The sequence below is a fragment of the Ammospiza caudacuta genome, chromosome 2, assembly GCF_027887145.1.
Source record: "Ammospiza caudacuta isolate bAmmCau1 chromosome 2, bAmmCau1.pri, whole genome shotgun sequence".
In the NCBI taxonomy this organism is placed as follows: Eukaryota; Metazoa; Chordata; class Aves; order Passeriformes; family Passerellidae; genus Ammospiza; species Ammospiza caudacuta.
In genome coordinates, this window is record NC_080594.1 from 90,992,839 (window position 1) to 91,016,180 (window position 23,342).

Consider the following 23,342-nt stretch of genomic DNA (forward strand, 5'->3'; position numbering starts at 1 on the left):
TTTTGTCAACAACTTTCAATATTTTTAGAAATCAAAGTACATTGCAAATTGCAATACACATCCAGAAATGAGTCAGGTTGCATTTCAACCACTGAAGTGATGAAAATTTCATCAGAAACAACATTCTTTGATTAAATAAGAACACCAGTTCAAAATATCTGTGCCTAAATCCTGTACCTGCATTTCTTTTGCCCAAATTAGCAAGAAGTGAGAACTCAACTTTTCAACATCATTTTTCTTTTTTCAAGTATACAGAAATTACTAAATACATCTTTTAAATATTCCAATACCACAGGTAAAATTTTAACCATGTTGCACAGCCTTTTTTTGGTGAAGCTACAGAAATAGGGAAAATACAGAACACATGGAAATTACACATCAGCTAGTTGAAATGCTTAATAAATACAGAAGAGCTTATCAAGATTTTAAAAAATGCTTGTTTGATCCAGTAATTAAAGCTCAATAAATAAATGGGATTTTTTATATTGAACTGAAGCAAAATCAGACTCTACAGTCTTAAGGAAGTTTTTATTGTGGTATTTGAGATAAAACTCTGGGTTAAAAGCTTCAATAAACACCACTTACCACATGATGACCAATATTACTTGAGACATTTGTCTGTTTGAAGAAAAGTTAAAACTAGCCTATAAATAATAATATAAAGCTCAAACAAGCAAACTACTGTCACCTCCCTTTTTTTTTTGGTCTGTAAAATTCCACTCAAAATCTGCAGGTCATATTTTTGATGAATTTCTATGAATTTCTGCAGACTTTCAAGGACTCACATGGTAGTTATTCCTTGGGTTAAAGAAGCATGAAATGAGAACAGGTGATGTAAGACAGTATTCCTTCATGGGCCCCTTTTGTCACATTACATGTCACAAGCATTTAATTTTTTAAGGTTCTGTCAAGAGCCTCACAGCAGGTCCATACAGAAAATCATCTTGATGAATGTGTCATTTTACAATACAGAAGGGACTCCAATTAACCTGTGTGTGCAGGGAGGCAGCCTATAACAAGTAGTGTGTTGTAAATTCAAAACCTTTTTTAGTACACACTGACTTCTTAAACTATTAAAGCTCTTCTAACCTTCTTGACACAACCCCTTACTGCTTCAAGGCTTGTTAATGAGGTAATGGACAGGACATAGGACCATGTCACTGTTGCCAGGGGATGTGAATGGGAAATTGAGAGTATAGTAACAGTAGCACTTCTAAAATTCTTCCTCACTTCTTCAGCTTGTTTAAACATTAAGATTGTACTCTGGATTTGCTAATCTATGTGTATGTAGGAGTGGGGGGCAGAATGGGGGTTTCAGGTTTCTCTGGGAATAGGGTGAACTGGGATAAGGAAATATGTAATTATACTTTTACAGGAATGTTACACCTCTGAATTTCTCTTACAAGGACTGGTATTCTTCCTGTTGAACACAGTTTTAAAATTCCATTAATCCTAATGGACAAAGTCATCAAATCCATAGTGGACAAAGATCTCCATGGCAAAATTATAGGGATCAAGGAGGTTTTCACTTGATGGTATTCTATAAATCTGTATAGAACAGGCCATCTTGCTTCAGTATTACACAATGCAAGATTAAGGGGCGAACTCAAATGTGAAAATGCAGCTCATCTGCCAAGAAAAAAAAAAAAGGAAATAGATTCAGGCAGGACACTTCCTCCTTTTGTGTAATTACCTCGGCAAAATATCTGCACAGCTAACAAAGTCTCTGGCAATGAGACAAGAACAAAAAAGCTTAGTGAGTGTCTAAACAAGGTTTCCCCCCTCATTTGCCTTGGCTTCTTACAGAATATCAGGAATAGTAGTGATACCTGGGGGGCTGGGACTCGCCCTAGGGCTAAGTTGGGCACTCTGGGGCCCCTTGCAGTTACACCAGCACAGTGCCCAGCTCTTCAGGCTGTCTCTCTCTCCATGCCCGAGCCAAAATAAGCTCAGCTACACTTAATTGGCTTCCTGCTGATCATAGCTCATGCAGGTGCCTCTGAGCTCTGCCCAGGGATTAACCTGTGCAGGCTCAGGGCACTCACCCAGGTTCCTCCCCAGCCCAGATGTGGTGCAGGTGGATGACCAGAGCTCAGGTGCTCTCCCAAGGATGTTGGAAGACCTTTCCCACAGGCACATAAACCCCATCTCAATGTGTCTCCTTCCTAATGTAACAGGGAGAGCAGCCACATAATTTTCAAACTTTCTGGTGACTTGGTTAGCCATGGGAATTTTCTTTCTGTGATACCCTTAAGAACTGCAGAATAAGTTTACCAGGAGGACATCTAGAGAAAGAGCTGACAGTAATTAAAATACCTTTGAACTCTTTTAGTATTACCACATGAGAAGCCCACACATAATGTGTTTGCAACAAAGTTTGCACTTTCCACACCAAGAAAAGCAGTTTTCATGACCTGAAATACCTACCAACTTTGGGCTTCTTTAAAAATTAAATGCGTGAATCAGCCCTTTAAATCTTGGTGAGGAAACAGAATTAAGGAACAGACTCCACCCCTCAGTGAGTTAGTGAGGGCTTACAAAAAATCAGTTGCACAAGCCAGTTAAAAACAAAGCAGTGGCTGGAGCAGGGAGGCAAAAAAGAATTGGGACTACAGGCTATTAAAAATACTTTCCCTGTCTCAACAGGAACAGGCTAGCTGAGAACATTTACTTAAATTCTTCTTAGGAGAATGTTTATACTTGTATTGAGATAATCCTTGTGGGGCTGATTTGATTTTGGCCTTTAATGTGTTTAACCAGCTTTGTGTCAGAGACAAGTTATATGGAGCTGTGTTTTTTTAACTGATTGCATTTTTTCTGCTAAAGAGAGAAGTTTTACTCAATTTCCAAGTGAAACACCAAACTATCTAATTAGGGAAAAGCACACATAGAAAAGAGAAGTTAGCAAATGAGGACAGCTTTAGCAAATAATTTGTTTTTAAACTTAAATACCCAAATTTGCCGCTATTAAATTTCTCTTATAGTACTTACAAATCAAAAGAGACCAAGAAACAGTAATACCTCCACAATGCATAGAGGGTTCTGAGTAGGCAATTTGCATTTTCTGCAATTCAGAACATTATATTTAGCACATAGTGTAGTTTCCCTGTGGGTGCACAGCAATAGAAGTCAAAACAAACAGATACAAAGCGTTTTAAAAACAGCATTTCAGATGACGCATTGCCTGCTTGAAATGACAAGTCTGTACATTGCAGGGTAGGGCTAATATCCACCTCTCCTTTATAATTTGAAAGTCTGTGTTGATTTATTTTCACTCCACTCCATGTGACACAGGGCTATTTTAAAGCCTTTTGGGAGAAGAAGAAAAATTTCACTGTAAAGAAACCATCTACCATGAAATTTTAAAAGTGTTTGGAAAGGAAACTCAGGAGATTTTTATCTCAAAGCCCATTCAATCATCCTTTATTTGGAACTGCTTTTAAATACTCTTCTACTGCAATGGGAGAAACTTCTCCATACCAGCTTTGAAGCCAGATGTGTTCAATGTTCATTTTCATGAAGAACCACTCATAGCTACGAGGCCACTTTCTTACCACTGGGTGCCTGGAGGGACAAAGAAAAGCAAAAAAAAATATTAGAAGATGTGCCAAAACATATGCATAGTCTGGTTTTATCTTCACCCTGGTGTGCTCAGCTAGAGTGAAACCTGAGATATGAGAACCACCATTCATCTTTTTGGCCCTTCCTTGCTGTAAGCTTTATGATCTTCCTCACCCCAGTCAGGGGAGAACTGCCACTCAGGCAGCCAGCCATCACCACCTTCCCCCACTGCGGAACTCTGTCTCTAAACATAGATGTTGTTTGGTCTCTGAGTAAGTGAAAAATAGTTAGGGAAGACTCTTTGAATGTATGTCAGGATTGTGCTTGTATCTGTTTAAAGGAAAGAGCATCCTGAAAATACTACATCTTTGGTAGCAATTGTGGTACAGAGGGAGGGCTAATAAAACTGGGCAGAGCATTGTCTCTGCAAGCTGTCACCTCCGACAGCCTTCTCATCCTGTATTTTTCTCTCATTTCTCTGGTCTCCCTTACAGCTAGGTCACAAAGATTCTCCCTGACTGGGTGCAGATGTCTGCTCCCCAAACCCCAGCAGGTGTAGCTGTGGGAAGCTCAGCAGTGATGCACAGAGTGGATACCACAGTTCAAGTCAGTGTTCACAGGAACATGGGTGGGAAGTGCTGCAAGTCTGGGCAGGGTTGGCTCACTGCCCTCTGCTCCTGCAGAGGACCCTTCAGCAGAGGTGCTTGGTTTGGCAACCTCTTGGTTTCCCTCTCATTGGGAAAATGGTGTTTCCTACCATTTTCTGAGTTGTCCCTTTGAGCACCTATGATTCTGGGGTTGGTAAGTGGCATCAGATGCTGCTGGCACTGGATGTGCCCCAACAGCCCGCACTTTATCATTCTGACTCTTGCACCCTGACAGCAGAGCATCCTCTGCTGAGGTGCTGGTAGACTCTGGATCACATGGAAATCTAATTCCTGTGAAGTTTGTAAAGAAGGCTTGGGTGTCAATGTGGCTCCATCTGTTCATGGTCCCATTTTTGCTATTGGTGGCACACACTGACAGAGTCCCACCCTGACCCCATCCTGTAGATCAGAAGGAATATAATCTCTGGGCTGTTTTGGATCCAAGCTCATCCCAGTTTCCCAGCAGTATTTGATTGACCAGGCAAGGTGCACCTGGAGGACAATCCCTGGCAGCCTGTGTGGGAGGTGTGTGCTCCAGGTAAGGTTTAGGCTTTTCACGCTGTAATTCTGGAAACCCACTGAAGGGCATGGGGCACACCCTGTGTGTGTGCTACACATCTGGGTTATGCTTGCATCTGTTCAAAGGAGACTGTTCAGTCAGTACTATGGCTTTGAAGCAGCTGGGACGTTAGGAGATGTAATTAAACTGGTAAGCTCCACCCTGAAAATGTTTGTAAACCCAAAGGCAGCAGACCTCTGCTCTGTCTCTGAGTCCACTACCTGTCATAAAGTGGGGTAGAATCTTTAAAGATAACAAATACACCATGGAATTATGGAATCTCTCCTTGGAACCAGGTGACATATCTTCATCATCCCCAGATTATAAGACATGTGCCTTACCAGAGTCCAACACTAACTAATTGCATTTCCATATTTAATTTCCTCAAGAGTTAAAAGGTCTGTCATTCCAAGCCACGCAGAAGCCAGCATGATTCATGGCCCCAAAGCAAAGGTCAGGCTTGTTATTTCTCAGATTTTCTGTACCAAAAGGCCACATTTGTGTATTTGTCTCAAACCCATGGGTTGCTCTCTTCTATGTGTATGTTAGATACAGACCTGGAAAACATTGCTTGCTTGGCAAATTCTACTTCCTCTGGAGGCACCATGACCATCTGTCCCGTGAGAGTCAGCCTGGCGCACCTTGGATCCTCTGGATCAATCACGTTTTTTCTGTGCACAGAGAAAATTGCTCATGAGTAACAGCTTGCTTTCTTTCTTAAGGGTTTTTGGAGAAGTGTGGACTCTTGCTCACATATAAAAAGCTTTGTCAAGCCTTGAGGGTATTCTCTACTCCCAGCTATACTGTTTGGTGGAGGGGGGAAGTCTGGAAGGAACACTCAACTGACACATAGCTCTGCTGTAGATAGCAGATTAAGATTGATTAATCTTAATTTATACTCAGAAAAATTGGATTAGTATATATTGGATTGTAAAAAAATGTGAAAATGGCAGTATTCCCAGGCAGATGTACAGCCCTATATTCAGGATTCTGAGAAGAAGTAGTGAGATAGTTAGTCTGTGTCTATGCCTACAGAAAAGAGTATGACTATGTGTATCTGTATGTAAAACATAAGGTCTTTTCATTGTGATTATCCTAGAAAATCAATCCTTGTTCATTTTTTACTCATTTTTCAAGTGTTTTATACCAAATAGAAAAGTTCTCCAATTGCCTTCAGACCAAGCCAGGGAAGCTATTTGCTACTTTTTGGCTCTTTGTATATAGTAATGATAAATAAGTGCCATTAGTAACTGCAATGCAATTGCTGACTCTGACGTATACAATACAAGGATATAAATCATAACTAAATCTACCAATTGCAAAAAACAATAGTGTGTGAAATGAATGCAAAGGCTTGATCCTGGCAAATACTGAGCAGCCCAAAGTCCTGTTGCCAGCAGTTTGAGACTGCTCAGTGTCTCAGGGAACCATGTTCCCATATCAGCCCAAGAAACTACATTAGGAAATGAAAGCTGCATTTCTTCTTTGCTGGGTCTTAATCACAGAAAATTACATCTCATCCATGTACATTTTTACTTAAAGATCTTGGCTTGAGCCCTTTAGCCTTAAGTGTGTGCAATCTGCAATGGCTTCATTTTTGGTTATATTTCTCAATGTCTGTCTAGTGTATGCAGGAAACATATGGGCATCCTCCTGCAGCTAATTTAACACCTTCAGATTCTCCACAGATGGTTATGAGAGACTGTGTAGCTCACTAGATAAAATAGCTGCTTTTCTAGAGAGGGTCATGAGCAGAGATATGTAAGGAAGTACAGGAGGCTGATTGATACTTGACTGTGTCCGATAAACACTTGCCACTGTGCAGCCTGACCCCCAAAGTGCCATTTGCAGTCACATCATCTCAGGGACACTATTTCAGTGACATGTTCAGTCTGGAGCAGCAGTTGTCTGAAGGGGATTTTCAGTTTAACAACTTTTGGACAAATTCCACTTGTTTTCCTCTCCTGTGCTTACTGATGGGAGGAAGGGTCAAGGCCAAAGATCAAGCTCAAACTTTCTGTCCACATCAACTTATAATGGTCTAATTTTCTGTACTAAAATCTTTTAAGTTATAGAAGTGGTGTTCTGAGAACTCAAAAATCTGCATTCTCTGCCCAGGCACTTGGGTTTATTTCTATCAGTGTGTATGCAGAGTACAAACTTGTCTACCTGATCACCTTGGTACACCCTAGATCCTCAGCACTGACTCCCACTGCCTGCTGAAGATGTCACTTCATGTCTGGGTTCCAGTGTCCTGAAAGTGCTCTTTCCCTAAGGAACACAGCTCCAGGGACACCCATAGCTCTTGGGGTTCCCTAAGGAGCACAGCTCCATGCCCCAGGGACACCCATAGCTCCTGTGGTTCCCTAAGGAGCACAGCTCCATGCCCCAGGGACACCCATAGCTCCTGTGGTTCCCTAAGGAGCACAGCTCCATGCCCCAGGGACACCTGTAGCTCCTGTGGTTCCCTAAGGAACACAGTTCCATGCCCCAGGAACACCTGTAGCTCCTGGGGTTTCTTTTGTATGGGCTTTGGATGTTGTGTGGCTGCCCATCATCCATGGCCCTGTGAGATGCTCACCCACCAAAACACAAATAAATTAAGGCAAATACAGTGAATACAGCTGAAGAGAAAGGAGCCAATCCTACATGCAGAGGGTGTCAGCTGAGGGTCTGTGTGTCCAGCAGCCAGGGCAGTGCACATTCATGCTCTTGCCCTGGATGGTGAAGTGTTCAAGTCCATTTGAAGCAATCTCCTGATCTATTGTTATCTTTTATGCTTAATCCTAATACTGTATCCAAAGCTCTCTGCATATGTTTATGTATTCAGAAATTGAGTTCAGAAAATTGCTTTAAAACAACTGTGCATTTGAATATATGATACAATTTCCTCCACAGCCAAACAGTATCATAGAACAACTGAAGAGCCAGGAAAAGCAGGAATATTTGCAAGTGTCCTTCTTGTACACAGCTCCTAGGTAATACGTGGTTAATTACTTAAAAAGAGGATTTTGAAAGAGATTGTTATAAAAATATATCTGTGTTTCACAGAGCAGATTGAAGTGATTTTGGATGTAATCAGGAGCAGTGAGAAGTTTTCATCTGACCTACTCAGATTACAATTATTTGGTGGTTTTGTGCAAGTCCATGTTTATTCTGAAAGCATAATATTTGATTTTGAGTAGGCAATAGAGCTGATGTAGCTGTGGTTAAGCAGTGAACCCTACCTGCCTTTGCTGAGAAAGTTTTGCCTAATAGGAGTAGTGTCTGATGTGACTCTTCCACAATTGACATGAAAACCTGCTCTCCACATATCTGGCTGGCAACAAAGCCTACACACTGTGCATCCATAGCTTGAATAGGTTTTTTTAAGTTTTGATTTTTCCACCCTGGTTTCTTCTTGTTTACAGTTTTCTGTACATTCTCATGAAGGTGCTACACTAATTGACACACATAATACTATCTTCTCAGTAAAAATTATTCAATCTGAATTCTGCATATTGGAATAATATTCTGGAGGGTCAGTTTGTTTTCCTGGGAAAAGACTCAAACAAATTATTTGTTGAGATTGTGTTAGGTGAAGTTTTGGAAGAGCTGAACAGGGCAATGATACATCTGAGTTCAGCACACTGCTATTGCTTTCTTGGTTTTGCCTTCAGTTCTGCCTCTTATCATAGGTTTTTTGTTTCAGGAAATCTTGGAACCTTGTATTCTAATCTGACATTAGCATTAATATTTTCTTTTTCAAAGAAACCCTTGATATTCTGAAGTGAATCTGCTTCTGCATTTCTTTTTTTGGCATAGTATTTCCCTAATGATGTTTGATTACTTTTATACTTCTTAAACCATTAAAACCCACTAAACTTACAGCTACCATTTCTAAATGTTGTGAATGGGTCTTCAGTTTTCAGTGTTGTTGCCAGCACAACTAATACAAATGCAGGATTTGCTTCCTTGGAGCAAGGTGATATAGTCAGGGATTTATGTCATATTTTTACTAAAGATAATAAATAATTTACTTAAACATTCCTCATTTTCATTTGTAGAGGTCAAATCATGCATTTAATAGACATTTCTTGCCTCTGTATAAATACATATTCAGCTCTCAGTCCCTGAGTTCCTCTCATCTTTGCTGGCACCAGAACAAGTAGATGCAGAGGAGCAGCTTTATGTAACATTTGTGTGCTGCTGACTGGGGGTGAGGGGGAGGCAGAGTCAGGGGTAGACATGGTGACACTGTTGCTCTGTTGAGGAAACCCAAGGTGGTTTCTCAGGTGGTTTGTCTTTACCAGAATCAAGCCCTCTGTCTCCATAGAGAGGACTTCATGAATGCCATGGTAAAATATGAACTGAGGGAAAGAGAAAGCAGGTAACTGTGAAACAAAACCAAGCAATAGAGAACACATTCTTTTTTTTTTTCATGCTTATTTCAAATACATAGGCTTTGTTGCAAAAAATTAGGAAGGCCAGATTAAAATGGAAGAAGATTCAGCTTATGCATTTTATGAGAAAACAGTGCATTAAGAGATATCATCTTAATTATTCATCTGATCTGTGAAGACAGAAGAATTGATTGTTGCTGTTCCTCTGCTTACAGTGAGCAAAGTAGGTATGCAGAGTTTGACCCAGTCCAGGCAGTTTTCTTCCAAGTGTGTGAGAAGATATCACCTACAAAGGTGCCAGCTTTACTGAGCTTAAGGAGAGGCCAGCATCCAAGTAAAAAGTATTTCCCAACAGAAATGCAATGCTGCAGAGCACACTGCTAATGACCGTGTCCCACTTATTTTACTGTGTAACACTTCCGCAATTTCTGGGTCCTGGTTCAAGAGTGGCTCAGAGTAAAGAGTGCCACCTACTCATTAAATTGTTTACTACACTAGCCATCTCTTGGAGTTTAATTAGAAGGTTTTTATGCAGCAGCTATCCAAGTCTAGGTGTTATGAACTTATACTTCAAGCTGATGTGGTTATATTGGCACATAAGATGATGATGTTGGGAACTGGTTAGGATTCCCTTTCACAGCTGAGATCTCTGCTTTGACTGATGGTGGTCTGTCTCCTGGTTTCTGACCAAAGTATCCCTGAGTATTATCTTCATTCTCAGCCTCTGCAATCCATTAGTGAGGTGGCACTGATCTGCCACAGATCAACAGGAAAAGCAAATTAAGAGTTTGGAAGGCACTTAGGAAGGAAAGCCAGGTACTCCCAAGAAGTGGAACTGGCAGGAGAAAGGCAGGAGGGTTAAGTACTGTTTCAGTATGGGTGTGGAAGCAGGGGTCTATGCAGAGGAATCCTTCTCTTTTTCTTCTTTCCCAGACTTCTTTTCCCACAAAGGAGCTGACATCCTTCTCCTCCACTCCCCAGTGAAACAAGACCTTCCATCCTCCCTGGGAGGATATACATATGTCCCCTGAACACATTTCTCACTGCCATGTGAGAAATCACTGTTCTTATCTCTCTACTTCTTCAGAGTTGAAGAGAAAAGAAGTTGGGAAAGAAAGAGCTTTCTCCTATTGCAGAAAAGAAGAGACAGAAATCCAAGAAGAAAGCCCCAGAAAACAATTTCCCTACATTTTTTCCTACTTTAAAGCACACAGCTCATGAGTGGCATAAAGGCAATGATTGCTTCCACACATTCTAAGCTCTCCTATAATGGTAGCAGTCGTGAAAACCTATGTAATTAGGAGATGGGGACTGGCTGCTGACACAGCTCATGCCTGTCACCTCCCATGGATGCAAGGTAGGTGACTCTGTCATACCCTGCACCGGGCTCCTCTTCACATGGCCTCAAACTGGGCACAAGGTGAAAAGGCAGTTATTTTCTGCTATATAAAATGCATCATAGGATTTTTGTCCCCTAAAATCTACAAAAAGGAAGGGAGGGAATGTTCATTCCTTAGAGAATTACTGTAAAGTGCATATAATTTTGATTCATAAATGTGATTAATTTTGAAAAGTAAGTTGCACTTCTCATTCATTTCATCTGTTCACCACTAACAATCAGAGTCTCTGAAGCAGAAAGAATGTATTGGTGCTGCTAATCTGCATGGCATGAACATCAAACAAAATCTCCACTGAAAGCAATTTCATAATCTGAAAAGCTGCTGCTGGCCTTCAACCGGATATGGCTAGGCAGATCTGCCCTGCTCTGATTTTCACAAGAATTTCTCTAACAGCCCTATTTGGGAGCCAGCAAAGTTAGTTAGAACATCTTTGCTTTTGGAAGAAGTCTTCTGTTCTGAATCTGAAGTCAAGTCAGGGAGCTAAAGTGTATTGGTGTCGTGGCTATTCTATTCATCTAAGTGAGCCTGTGCTCCTAGTATATGTGTTTTAATATGTTAATGTATTTAATGTGATAATGTTAATAATAGTTAATGTGTTTTAAATAATTTCATTCTTTCTAGAAGATAATCCTTTGTAAAATGGTTTAATTACAATGTGTTATGTGAAGCCAGTCTGTTTGCCTCTCTCCATTGACAATAACATCTGCATTTCTTCAGCTGAACTCTGTGTTTCAGACAGGAAGCTTTTATATAGTTTAACCATAGACAATTCATGCAGAAAAAAAAGAATCACAGCATGAACTATTTCTGTAAACAGAATCAGAGAAACGCTATTTTCACTAGAAAAGGGATTTTAGGAAGTTGGCTATTTAAGAATACGGGAAAACAGTAATTTAGAGCTGTATTGTGTGCATTGGGTCATGATGATAGAAGGTTTCATGTTTGACTTTCTAATTTGGTACATGCATTTTAAATTTTTTTGAAATACAGATTTTTTTAATTACAGATTTTTCAGGAACAACTACTGACATAATTATTTGCATATGACTAAAAAGGGCCAATATAAATACCAGAACTAGAAATATATCTGTGCCACAGAATCAGGAGGTGGATCTCAAAAAATAATGGATGTCTGAATTCAACCTTTGTCTTCTGCATGCGTAATTTCTCATTGTGTGAAGGTACAGTACCAGATTTCTTTGTTATATTAATCCTCGTATTAACAACAGGATCTACAAACCTAGCAGGAGTTGAGTGTTGAGTGGCCATATGATATCTCAAAGGTTGTGCCTTCCACCCATGGCAGCTTTATTGTGCCCCAGGATTGCCCAGGGAATGAAGCTGGATGTTTGTGCATGCTGCTGATCCACCACATAGCAGGAACCCAGACCCACAAAATTCCTCTTTTCTTCCCATGGCTTGGTGGCTCAGCACTTCCTGCCAACATTTTCCATGCAGCATTTAGGAAACCTACAGAGTCAGCTTATGTCCACTGAAGACATCTGCCTGATCATGCCAATCTGCTACTTCCAGCACCAGATGAGCATGGTGGATAAAACGGCTCTGATGGAGATCATAAATCAGGAGGGGAATGTAAATTCATGAAAATCACTCATGGTCTGCAGTGTGGATTTGAAACACCATCCTGAACTAATAGCAGGAAAAAAACCAAAGGTGGACTGACTCCAAAGCTCGCTGCTTTTCCCTTGTATGAAAACCAGTTCATGGCAGCCATGTAACCACTCCTTCTCTAAGAAAGCTGCAGTGTGTCCCTGTGAATGCGCTGAACCTGATGTCAAGGAGGTGACACACATTTAAAATTAATTGCCTGTTTTCCAGGCTGCAGCTGTAATGAGGCAGACTGAGGAGCTTACTTGGAAAGAGGAATCCTCTGAGCAGCCTGTGTGTTGTGAAATGTGTTTAGAACAATAGCTGCTCTATGCTTTAATGTCGGGCTTGGTCTTGCTCCCTCTGAAAGCTGCACGAATGGAACTCAATCTTTTCAGCTTGTCAGTGGCATAGACATACCAGTCTATTTATAGCCTGAACCATTTAATTTTTCTTGCCTCTACTATCCATTTATCAGCCTTCAGATAAAATGCTGTGTAGTTACTAACAAATGCTGTCTCTATCCTGGCCATCAGAGCCTTCTCAGAGAGGGGCAGCCCATCTCCCTCTGGGAAATGGTAATCTCTAGGTTAGAGATGAGGTATCCAAACTGTAGCTGCAATACTAAAATGTCTTGCAATTAGTGCCTAGTCAGATGCATTGCAGCTCTCTTTCTTTCAATATTAAATGTTATTTTTCTTATTAGTTTAGGGTTTTCAAATTTTCTCTCCAGCTGATTAAATATTGAGGCTAGAGCACCATAAAGGCCAGTCTGTATTCCTCACATCCTTGAAAGGGAAAATATTCACTGTCGGGGTTTGGAACTTGAGTCTGTTCTGAAACAAAACAAATGAAATTTGCTACTAAATAAATTTAATATCAAATTGGTGTACACAAGTCACTTGAAACTCATTAGGTACACAAAGACATTGAAATGTCAGCTATGTTTTCTTTCTAAAGGCCAGAGATTTCTTTTGCATGCAATAGGTCAGAAGCATTTTTCAGGAGAGTGCCAAATACTCCCAGGAGCATTGGCTACAGGCACCGATCAGCTCTCACATTTATTTTGATTCTTGCAACTCAGAGTAGATTAATAATGGAATTCTAATGAAGTTCCACGTGAAACTAAGCTACAAATGCATTGCCAGTATGCAAGGACATGAACTTTCTCACATAGAATATTACTCATTTAGCTATTTTACATAATTATTTTGAAACCAAAACAATTATTGATGCAATTGAAGAGAATGTCTGACAAGAATGACACTTTCCTTTGCCAAGAAGACCTCACAGATACCATTTTAATACTAGCAGGACCTGAGGTCTCACAGAGGGAAAGGTCTTGCCTCTCATACAGTGCTAGTAAAGAAGACTTTTGCTGCACCAAACTTGAGCCATCACATAAAGCTCTGCACTGAGGCTGCTGTGCGCTGTTTGCATGGCACAGCCTGTCTATCTCAGCTGGTCAAGTGCACACTGAAGCTGGGGACAGGCCACCCCTAGCACTGGCAGTAGGGCCTGGACACCTTGCTGTTTTCTTCAGTGTCACACTGCTCACAGAGGCCCTTTGAGAGGGGTAACAGTGGGGTGCTGTGCTGGGCTGCCATTTCAGAGGGTGCTGCTTTCAAATGCAAAAATCATGCACGGTTTCCTAGTTTAATATATACATTAATTTATGACACTGGTTATAGGGGAAGGGGAGAGAAGAAAGGTAAAGTCCATTGCCTATACCCTTCCTTGCTGAGAGACAGCCTCAAAGCTTGCTCACATTTTCATACCACCAAAAACAAAAACTGTAGCTCGTGTAAAGACACAGATTTTCATTGTCTGTATTGCTTGTCTTTGCACTAATGCAAGCCAACATCTGTTCCAGATGAGAACTTCAGAAATAATGAAAAAGAAACTGAAGGTAAAATAAATAATGCATGGAACAGTGATCAAACTCTGAACCTGTGTACTCAATTCAGTAGTAAGCTCAATTTTTGGAGTATGGTTACCTGCTAAAGTGAGAATATTCTATTTTCCACCACCTTCTCTTTTCCTTTCGCCTCTCCTTTGTTCTTCTCTGGCTCTTGAAGAGCTGATTCAAGTCACTAAGACAGTAGAAATCTCATCCAGAAAAAAAAACCAAAAAACCAAGAGGTTTCCACTGGGTTGATGAGCAAAAATAGGCCCACCATATGGTCAGCTGGAGGGTGGGGATGGGATTCCAAGGCCAGGAGCAGTACTGGCCACAGGATGAAAAGAAGAAGGATCAGCAGAAAAACTTATTCTTGCTGTCAGGATAATTTTCTTCACATTTATGTTTCAGCTCAGGCTGAGGCAAACCCAGAAGTGATGGGGGGCAGGGTAGCACATGACTGGTGGTAGGGAGGGAGAGCAGGGATGTGGCAAATGGTAATTAGTTTGGACTAAGCTGTTTTGGAAATCCAGGTTTAGCTTCTTGGCCCAGAGAGCTCTTCTCACCAGAGAGCCCAGTCTCAGGCTGCAGAGGGGACGGGAGAGTCAGGTGACAGAATCCAGGTTTCCCTGGCTGCAAAACAAGCAGCAGCAAATATGTGGGATACTGATCAAAAGAGTAGGGATTTGGAAATTAATAGTGATGTAATAAAAAGACATCGAATAAATATCCTCAGAGGTTTGCGGTGTATACGGATTTCATATTTCTGTAATATCATGCAGCATTTCTCTTTTGTTGTGAATTGGCACTTCCCAAACAGGTAAATAGGACAGTGATGTTGCTAAGCCATAAGAGGCAAAGACTTTCAAGAGTGGCTGTTTAAAGTTAGGGATCAAAGGCCACACTTAAGTGCCTAAGTGGGTGTGTGGTTTTCAGAAGTGCTCAACATTAACACATCATCAATGGAAGCTGCTCTGAGTCTTGGGCCTCTGAAAATAGGGCATTAGGTAGTAGGACATAGGACTTAAAATACATTTTTAAGCACTTGGTCTGGATTGTAAGTTAACTATTAGACTGAATGAAAAAGCTCAGAAAGCAGGAATAAGTGCCATTAAGCCTGCAGTGAAAGAACGGATATGTTTATTTTCTAAATTATTAATCAAAAATGAAATTTAATGAAAATATTTAAGCAATAAACAGGATCATTCCAGTGTTAACTTCACTACTTCACTGACCTCCTCAAGCATTCAAGACTGAATTACCTTAACAAATGTTGGTGATAGCAGTTTCCTGTTAGGTGTTTGACATTGTAAGAGGAAGCCATGATTTCTATTCCTTGTGAACAGGATGCCAGCCTGAAATTACTTGTACTGCTTCAGACTAAGAAACATTTCATTTTTCCACCGTATAACTCTCTAGAAAACAATATATTCTGAACACAAATACAGATAAGTGGAACAGTAATGTTTTATATTTGCCATTCCCTGCTTTTCCCAGGGTTCTTCTCAGCTAGCAGGTTTGAGAGGTGGGATGATACTCAAGGCAATCCTCAGCTGGGGAAATCTAGTCTTAAGATAAAACCTCTCCTTCCCCAAAGATGACCTTAAGGTGGAATAACAACTGTTAATGCCATTTCTTTCTGAAGGAGTCTGTTCTTACCAGTTCTCTCTCTCTCTCTGCTTGGAATGTCAGCTAAGACCTGCTTTGGTAACAGAGTTCTGTCTGACACAATTTCGGTGTCATGTACCCGTAAAGAGGCCTTTGTAAATAACACTTCACACAAGGCTGACCCAGCCAAGTTTGCCACATGATTGACTGTAAACAAACATATGGTAGAGATATGTCTTTTTCAAGGAGACAAAAATGGAGGGGGAAATTGAGTCATCTTTGAGGTTACATAGATACATTTTACACATGTAAGGCTTTGGGGATCTGAAGTTATTCATTATATGCAAAGAACGGAATGGAGCTGTTGGAGCAAGTCCAGAGGAGGCCATGAAGATGATCATAGGGTTGGAGCACCTCTCCTACAAACACAGGCTGAGCACTTGGGTTGTTCAGCCTGGAGAAGGCTCCAGGGAGACCTTATAAGCAAACTTCCAGTACCTAAAGGGAACCTGCAAGGAAACTGGGGAGGGACTTCTCACAAGGGCATGTAGGGATAATGGATTTTAACTAAAAGAGAGTGAGTAGGTTTTGGTTAGATGATAGGAAATAATTCTTTCCTGTGAGGGTGATGGGACCCTGGAGCAGGTTGTCCAGAGAAGTTGTGGATGCTCCATCCTTGGAAGTGCCCAAGGCCATGCTGGATGCAGCTTTGAGCAACCTGGCATAGTGGAAAGTGTCCCTGTCTGTGGCAGGGGGTTGGACTTAAAATGACAGAATGGCTTGTGTTGGAAGAAACCGTAAGGGCCATTGTCGCAGACATCATTTGTGAAAATCCTTTTCTTTAGGATTTTTCCTTCTGAGAAGCTAAGAGGCCTCAGAGACAAAATGTAAACAATGGTTTTCTGCTGCTGTGGAATGCAACAGGTGGGTCTGTGATTGGTCTTGTGTGGATGTTTTGATTTAGTGACCACTCACAGCAGAACTGGGTCTCTCTGTCCAAGACACAGATCTTTGTTATTCATTCTTTTCTATTCTTAGGTTAGCTAGCTTCTGAGGAAATCTTTCCTTCTTTTTCTTTTTAGTATAGTTATAATGTAATATATATATCATAAAATAATAAATCAAGCCTTCTGAACATGGAGTCAACATTCTCGTCTTTACCTTCACCTGAAAACCCCTGTGACCACTGTCACAGGCCATCTAAGATTCTAGGATATGATTAAGAAGAAGTCAACTCACTGCTGTCTCTGGAGAGAAGCACTGGGGATTGGATGTAGATTGCTAAACCTCAGACGTGGATTTCTCTATTTGGGGGGTCATTTACTGACTGTTCGTGATATACAAGGTGTAAAAAAGTTGCAAAGATATCACATTCCATCATATTCTCTGAAGGGGTGGAAATCAGACAGAATGTCATAGGCCTGAGATCCTCTTACAGAACCCAGAGAGCTGGAGCCCTGTCAAGGCATTTAGCAGGGCCACCAGAGTTTTCAGCAGAGGGAAGATGTGAATTGGATAGCCTCTAAAACTCTGTGGATTTTATTGGCTAGATAACTATAGACTATTATAGGATCTTGAACACCTAGATTTTATGTAGGCACGTCCAAGAAGAGATTAAAATTTAGGTATGTTAATGTTCAAGCTGAAAGCCACTCCAGCTGTTGACGTTACAATATACTTCAGTGACACATCTGCTTTTCTCTACTATGCTTTACCAGGGGAATTTACTGGGAAAAAAATCCAAAAAAACCCCAACCAATGTAGCTGATTCTGAGAGTCAAAAATAAATGCAGGACATTGAAGGTGGGGACCCAGCAATCGGCTCTGAGGTCTCTGTTCTCACTGAAGGTGGTAGGAGGCAGATAAAACTTACCTGCAGAAATTTCCATCTGCCTCTGGAAGGGTCAGAGAAGCCATGGGATTCTTCAGAAGGTCTGTCACAGTGTTGTCCTTTGGTGTCACGTAAAAGAAAGGGATTCCAGTGCTGTTATTGATGGGACCATCGCTGAGAAGTAAACAGTTCCCGTAGGGCATACCTTGGATCTGCAAAATCCAAATAAGCAGCTGGTTACCTCTTTGCACATAGACAGTTCTCGAGGGGGGGATTCCCTCAAGGGCTCTAGCAGAGAGGACAGCCAGCCCCATTGCTCCCACTTTCTGCTATCATATGAGAGCATTTCTTCTAAATTAGATCTGTCATGCTTCTATGAAAACAGATCTCTCTTTTATTTCTTCTCTCTGGTCCTGTCCATGACACTGTCAGGAACATCTTGTCTTACACTAAGCTTAAAGGAACTACCAAATTAAAAATATTTAAGTGCATGAATTTCTTTTTTTGCTGCCATTCATGCCAGGAAATGTTTACTCTAAACCACTGCTGGTATCTTTCCTTAAACCCAAAAGGATACAGAGCCTTATTTAGCCTGCTTTTTACTCTAATAGTGCCTCCTCTTTTAGTTTTGACTTGCAGTGTGATTGCATCGGTTTGCAAAAACAAGAAAGCATTTGAGTTAGAGTTGTGTTTGAAGTCAAACTGGACATCAGCTCAGCTTCCTGGGCAGGAACATCAAGTTCGTGATGGGGGGCTGTGTCTCAACTACCAAGCCAGCCTAAGTAAAACCTCCTCTCATGGCAGAGAAGGGACACCAAGGAGCCAAGTTTTCAAAAATATTTGCTCCCATATACTGCCCTATGTACACACAGTGGTTATAATGCATGCAAAAATGTCCTTGCCCAGTAGTGACACTCATTAATATGCTTCAGAATGACATATACTCCTACTATGCTTTTCATCCCATTATAAATAGCAATGACAGATATTCAGTTAATTGCTCCTTTTTTCATGTGTTCAGATATTTTTTCATCATGGTTTATTAAATGTTAAACAGTAAAATTATCTGTCAATACATTAAATCTTTTACAAAAAAATCAAATTAAATATGAATAGTTAGTAAGAAAATCCTGGATGATGTTGTTACCTGGGTAGCATGCTTTCTGATTTTTAATGTTTATATGCCTTTAAAATTTTAATGCTTATAGCACTTATAAATGGTCTTTGTTGGCTTCCCTTAGAAATAATGCTTTAATGATATTACATAACTTAGAAAATACAAATCCTTGTTTATTATTAAGAGTTACGATTTAAAAAGAAGCTCTCAGTAATATTGCAGGATGTGTTCCCATTGCTTAAAATATTCAGTCTGTCATGCAAGGTTAATGTTACTCTGGATTCTCAAAAATAATTGTGATCACAGGCAGCATAGTTCAGCATTCAAAGCAGCAAACACCACCCTCCAAATTTCAAATTTTATTATGAATCAGATTTTTCTGTATTACTTCTGTGTTCTGTCTGGAGGCAGATAACTGCAGACTATAATATGGCTATAATTCCACTGAGGGTTTCTGGTGAGAGCATAAACCAAGAGTTACGATCATATGGTTTAATAGGATTTCCAAAAGCTGATGTAGAATTACAGGCCTTTTCTGTCTGCCTACAAATTAATTTAGTAGTATCTTTTTGTCAATCTGTTACTTTGTATTTCACAATAACATTAACTGCCACTAACTCAGCCGAGCTTCCTGAAGACTTACGTGCTTCTAAATTTAATTCAAAATCACAAGCTAATTTATCTGTGAATACTTTCAACAGAAAGTTAAGAATGTATTTTTAATTTTTTTTTTAATTTCTCTTTCCCCCCCTTTTGTCTGAGTGGTACTGGATGCTGTGTCTCATCCGAACGTTTCACTTTAAAAAAGGAAATATTTTAAAGCTGAAGAAAAGAATGACCCCAATAGCAGCCCAGCTATTTTGTTTATTGTTCCTGACAGAGAAATCCTCCCTTAAGCTGGTATAGCTGGACGGACGGGCAGATTTTGTGGTAGCCCAGCAGGCTCTCCTCCTTCTCCTCCTCATCCTCCTGAAACAGCCCCTTTCCAAACCCTGCGATGCAGCTCTGCTTTCTGGCCTTGACATTTTGCTATTTTAGGTGTCTCTCTGGTGCATCCTCCCTGCCTGAGCTCCGAGCACGATTTCTCTCTCCTCCGCAGTTTGCGCCGCTCCGTGGTGGGGCGGTACCGGGTGCCGCGGCCGCCGCGGGCTCCGTACCTTTCCTCGGGCGGCCCGCGTCGCCACGAAGCCCCAGGCGTTGTGTCGGGCGAGGAAGCGGGCGGTCCCGGCCCGGCCCGGCGCCGCGCCGCCCTCCCGCCGGTAGGAGAACATCCTGGACGGGGCGGCGCCCTGCCCCTGCCCCGGCCGCCGCGCCGCCGGCCCCGGGCCCAGCGCCGCATCCTCGCGGTACGCCGAGGCCGGGTAGCTCTGCTTCCACAGGCCGCCCGCCTCCTCCAGCAGCGCGGGCAGCGCCTCCTCCGTGGAGGAGCTGTGCAGCTCGTCCGCCGCCGCCCCCGCCTCGGGCAGCGGCCACGACACCGAGCTGACCACCACGTACCCCCCCGCGCCGCCGCACAGCAGCGCCGGCAGCAGCCAGCACGGCCACGGCCGCCGCGCCGACATCTTCTGCGGCAGCGCCCGCAGCGCCGCTCCCGCCGCGCCCTCCCGCGGCCGCCGCCGCCTCCCGCAGCGCCTCCGCCCCGCGCACGGCGGCTGTGGCTGCTCCCGATGGCCCCGCAGTCGCGTCACGCCTCGGTGTCCTGCCCCCAGCCCGGAGCCCCTGGCGGGTCCCAGCCCACGCGGAGCTCCCTGCGGGGTAACCCTGCCTTTGTCCCTTGCGGGGCTCCTGGGAGCCCGCTGGAGCCCCTGGTTCAGGCGCACGGTCCAGCAGGTATATCACGTATTAAGTTCTCTGCACGCACCACAAAGCCAAGAAGGTAGAGTTGTCCGGGCAGAGGCGGTGCGACCTCTCCGTTTATTAAAGAGGAGACTATCCACGAGGGAGAGTGTCCGTGTGAACCCTCCCGTTGCAGGGAAAGCTTCCTTTGGGCACTGGGGTCAAGTCACAGCAAGACCCCAAGGCCGGGGTGGCAGGCAGCATTAGTTTGGTGCTTGTGAGGATGCAGTTTTGATATGCAAATTCAGGGAGCTGCTATTAAACATCTTCCAGGCAAGGTTTTAATTAGGTAAAGATTTGCATGTATATGAGTTCATATCAATAGCCCAATTTAATAAAGGCACATGTGTATACAGTTCCTTTCTTGGCAGTAGACCTCATCAATATGGCAATGTAAAGCTGTAATTCTTTAAAACATACGCTTGTAAACTTCCATTGCATTAATGCAAATTATTTCAGGAACACGGGTTCAGTAGCATCTCTCAGAATCAGTAGAATCTCTCAGAAACCTTTGCCTGTCAGAAGGTTCTCAGGTACATCTAAAAGATGTTCTCAGGTACATCTTACTTTTTCATATCTGTGAAGAATAGATGATCAGTCTACTGATACAACTTCTGCCTAATTGTGCCATGAGAACAGGTATATCTAATCTAGAATCTAAACTCTTATAAATAAAAGTGGACCGGAGAATACTGAGTATTTTTAGCTTATTTTTTCCTACACTCCCTGTTCCCTTTTTTTCCTCCACTATAAAACCTAAGGAATAGTAGAAATGGGTATAATGGGCCTTAAGACCCTAATATTTTTTTCTGATTGTGAAGATACTTCCCAAGAAAATATAATTTTGGCACCAAACTCTTAATCTTTTCTGCAGAGCTGAATACATGACTACCTTTTCATTTAGCACATGGCCCTGTCTACATCTGCTGCAATACCACACTTTTGAAAAATTATTCCCACTTCAGACAGAGCTTGAGCTGAGACAGAGGAATGGAGATGCAAGTGGCAAATCAATGTAGATTTCCAAACCCAAAATGAGTGAAAGCTTCCCAAGCTCCTGACAAGTGCTTTTCTCTGATTCAGGATACGTCCCTTCTTAAAATATTGAAGCAGTTGTCCCTTCTTGAAATAGCAACCAGGCACAGACAACTCACTGCAGGCATGCTCTTCAGAAATAGCTAAACCCCCCATTTCCATGGTGTTTCAGGGAATTTCCTCACACAATCTGATGCATGCAAGATACAGATCTCATCATTTGTATTTACAATTTTCAATGAATTTATGCCAGGGTTTCTCTTTATAAATGTCTTTGCTTGTACTTTAGTTACAGAACAAGCCCAAACAACCTAGCTTTTAACATAATAAAATAGTAACATTCTATACAGCCTATTTTATTTTGGTTAATAGAATTATATGTGAGATACTGACTCTTTTATCCTGCAGAAATGGTAGACAAAGCAGGAATTTCTAAAGACAGGAATTAGTGCTAGGTTTTATATTCAATAAATATAAATTTTTAATTAAACACCATAGACACAAAGCAGCATTAACACAGAGTCATTCATTTATACTGTAGCTTCCAGATAATTTACCATGATTACCTCAGGTAGGTCTTCAGCTTTACTGACAACAGAAATATACAAGAAATACATAAAATCAAGCCACGAGTACTTCACCTTTATCATCTGAAGATTTATTCAAATAATCCAAATCAAATCACATGACAACTTAAAATAATTGCATTGCCAGCCCACTTTTGCATTTTGTCTTAAAAAAAGAAAGCTCTTTAGTATAAGAGAATGAAAACAGTGTTTCTTAAACTTTATCAAAAAGTAAGAATGGCATATCATATATAATGCTACAGCCAGGATGCTTTTCTCTGAAGATTTGCTGTTCATTGGAGGCAGAGAAATATAATTTCATCTTTTTGAGTAAGAAATGTTTCCTTTCCAACTTGAAGATCCAACTTAGTACATGATATAATAATTTTCTCTTCCTAAATTATCTGGATGTGCTGAAAATTAGAAAAGAAACATGGAAATGTTTTGACTGTAGGAATTGTAAATCATTTGTTTCTCCCTTCATTGAACAAAAAAGTCTTCTCTACTCTTAGTTGCTGAACCTGAGCTATTTTATGGATATCCAGCCTTATTTTACATCAAATAAACCCAACAAGAGGAAGCACACATTGGGGTTCATCATAGGGTGGCAAAGGTCTGGCAGAAGGGCATACCCCCTTTGAATACATCATTCACACTTTATTTGTTTTGAAAATGAATAGAAGGGCTCACAGCTGACACACAGTCTCAGCCTCTCTCCTGATGGGGACTGCTTTTTCATGCTGAAATTCTGGCTTTCTTAAAGTCAGCAGAAGTTTTGACACTGAATTCAAGCAGGGTCATGTTTTTGCTCTCATTTTTTGATCATTTTAGTTAATGATTTCACTTGATCTCTGTATCCTGGCTTATACAGACCTCTCAGATGAACACTTACCATTCCTACAAGTCAAGTAGTTAACTATGTCCTATTTTTTCTCCCTTTTTAACAAACCAAAGTGTTTGATTTGCTCTCTGGCAACAGAGCTAGGAATAGCATACCCTCAGTTTCTTCGTGCCCAGGTTTGCAGTATATTGTATGTTACAAGGTGTGGAATTGGATTAAAAGCTACAGCACAGTGCTCTGCAGATGAACCCACTGCAGGTGTGCTGCTTAATAGGATTTTAATTTGGTAACAAGTGAAAAAAAAGCAGAAACGTAGAATGAGATTTTCTAGATGAAAAAAAAAAGCTATTCATGCTGAGAGAAAGCAACTGCAAGCTCTGTGATAAGGAATAAAGATCTGGCCAATTCTCTCTGAACTGCACTTTTATAGATTATGGCTTATTCAGAGCAT

General features: G+C 41.4%; 2 protein-coding genes across 2 annotated transcripts in view; both read right to left on the bottom strand.

Moving 5' to 3' along the window:
* CREG2 (cellular repressor of E1A stimulated genes 2) lies at positions 1-20,175 on the bottom strand. Its single transcript, XM_058825435.1, has 4 exons — positions 19,771-20,175; positions 17,539-17,708; positions 5,325-5,438; positions 1-3,564 (listed from the first exon to the last, which is right to left on the bottom strand). The coding sequence occupies exons 1-4, from the start codon at positions 20,173-20,175 to the stop codon at positions 3,417-3,419; spliced, it is 837 nt and encodes a 278-aa protein (XP_058681418.1). The 3' UTR covers positions 1-3,416.
* Positions 20,176-22,416: 2,241 nt separating this feature from the next.
* Positions 22,417-23,342, bottom strand: part of RFX8 (regulatory factor X8) — a 31,531-nt gene continuing 30,605 nt past the window's right edge. Inside the window, exon 16 of the mRNA XM_058800453.1 lies at positions 22,417-22,463. Coding sequence (XP_058656436.1) covers positions 22,417-22,463 — 47 coding nt within the window. The remainder of the gene's footprint in view (positions 22,464-23,342) is intronic.

Bases quoted from the DNA above. Each gene is read 5' to 3' on its own strand.
- CREG2 (XM_058825435.1), bottom strand. From the start codon at position 20,175: ATGTCGGCGCGGCGGCCGTGGCCGTGCTGGCTGCTGCCGGCGCTGCTG. The intron at 17,709-19,770 runs GTACGGAGCCCG...TGGATTTTGCAG, and splicing joins CGCGGGCCGCCCGAGGAAAG to ATCCAAGGTATGCCCTACGG. The intron at 5,439-17,538 runs GTAAGTTTTATC...CTCTGTGCACAG, and splicing joins GCAGATGGAAATTTCTGCAG to AAAAAACGTGATTGATCCAG.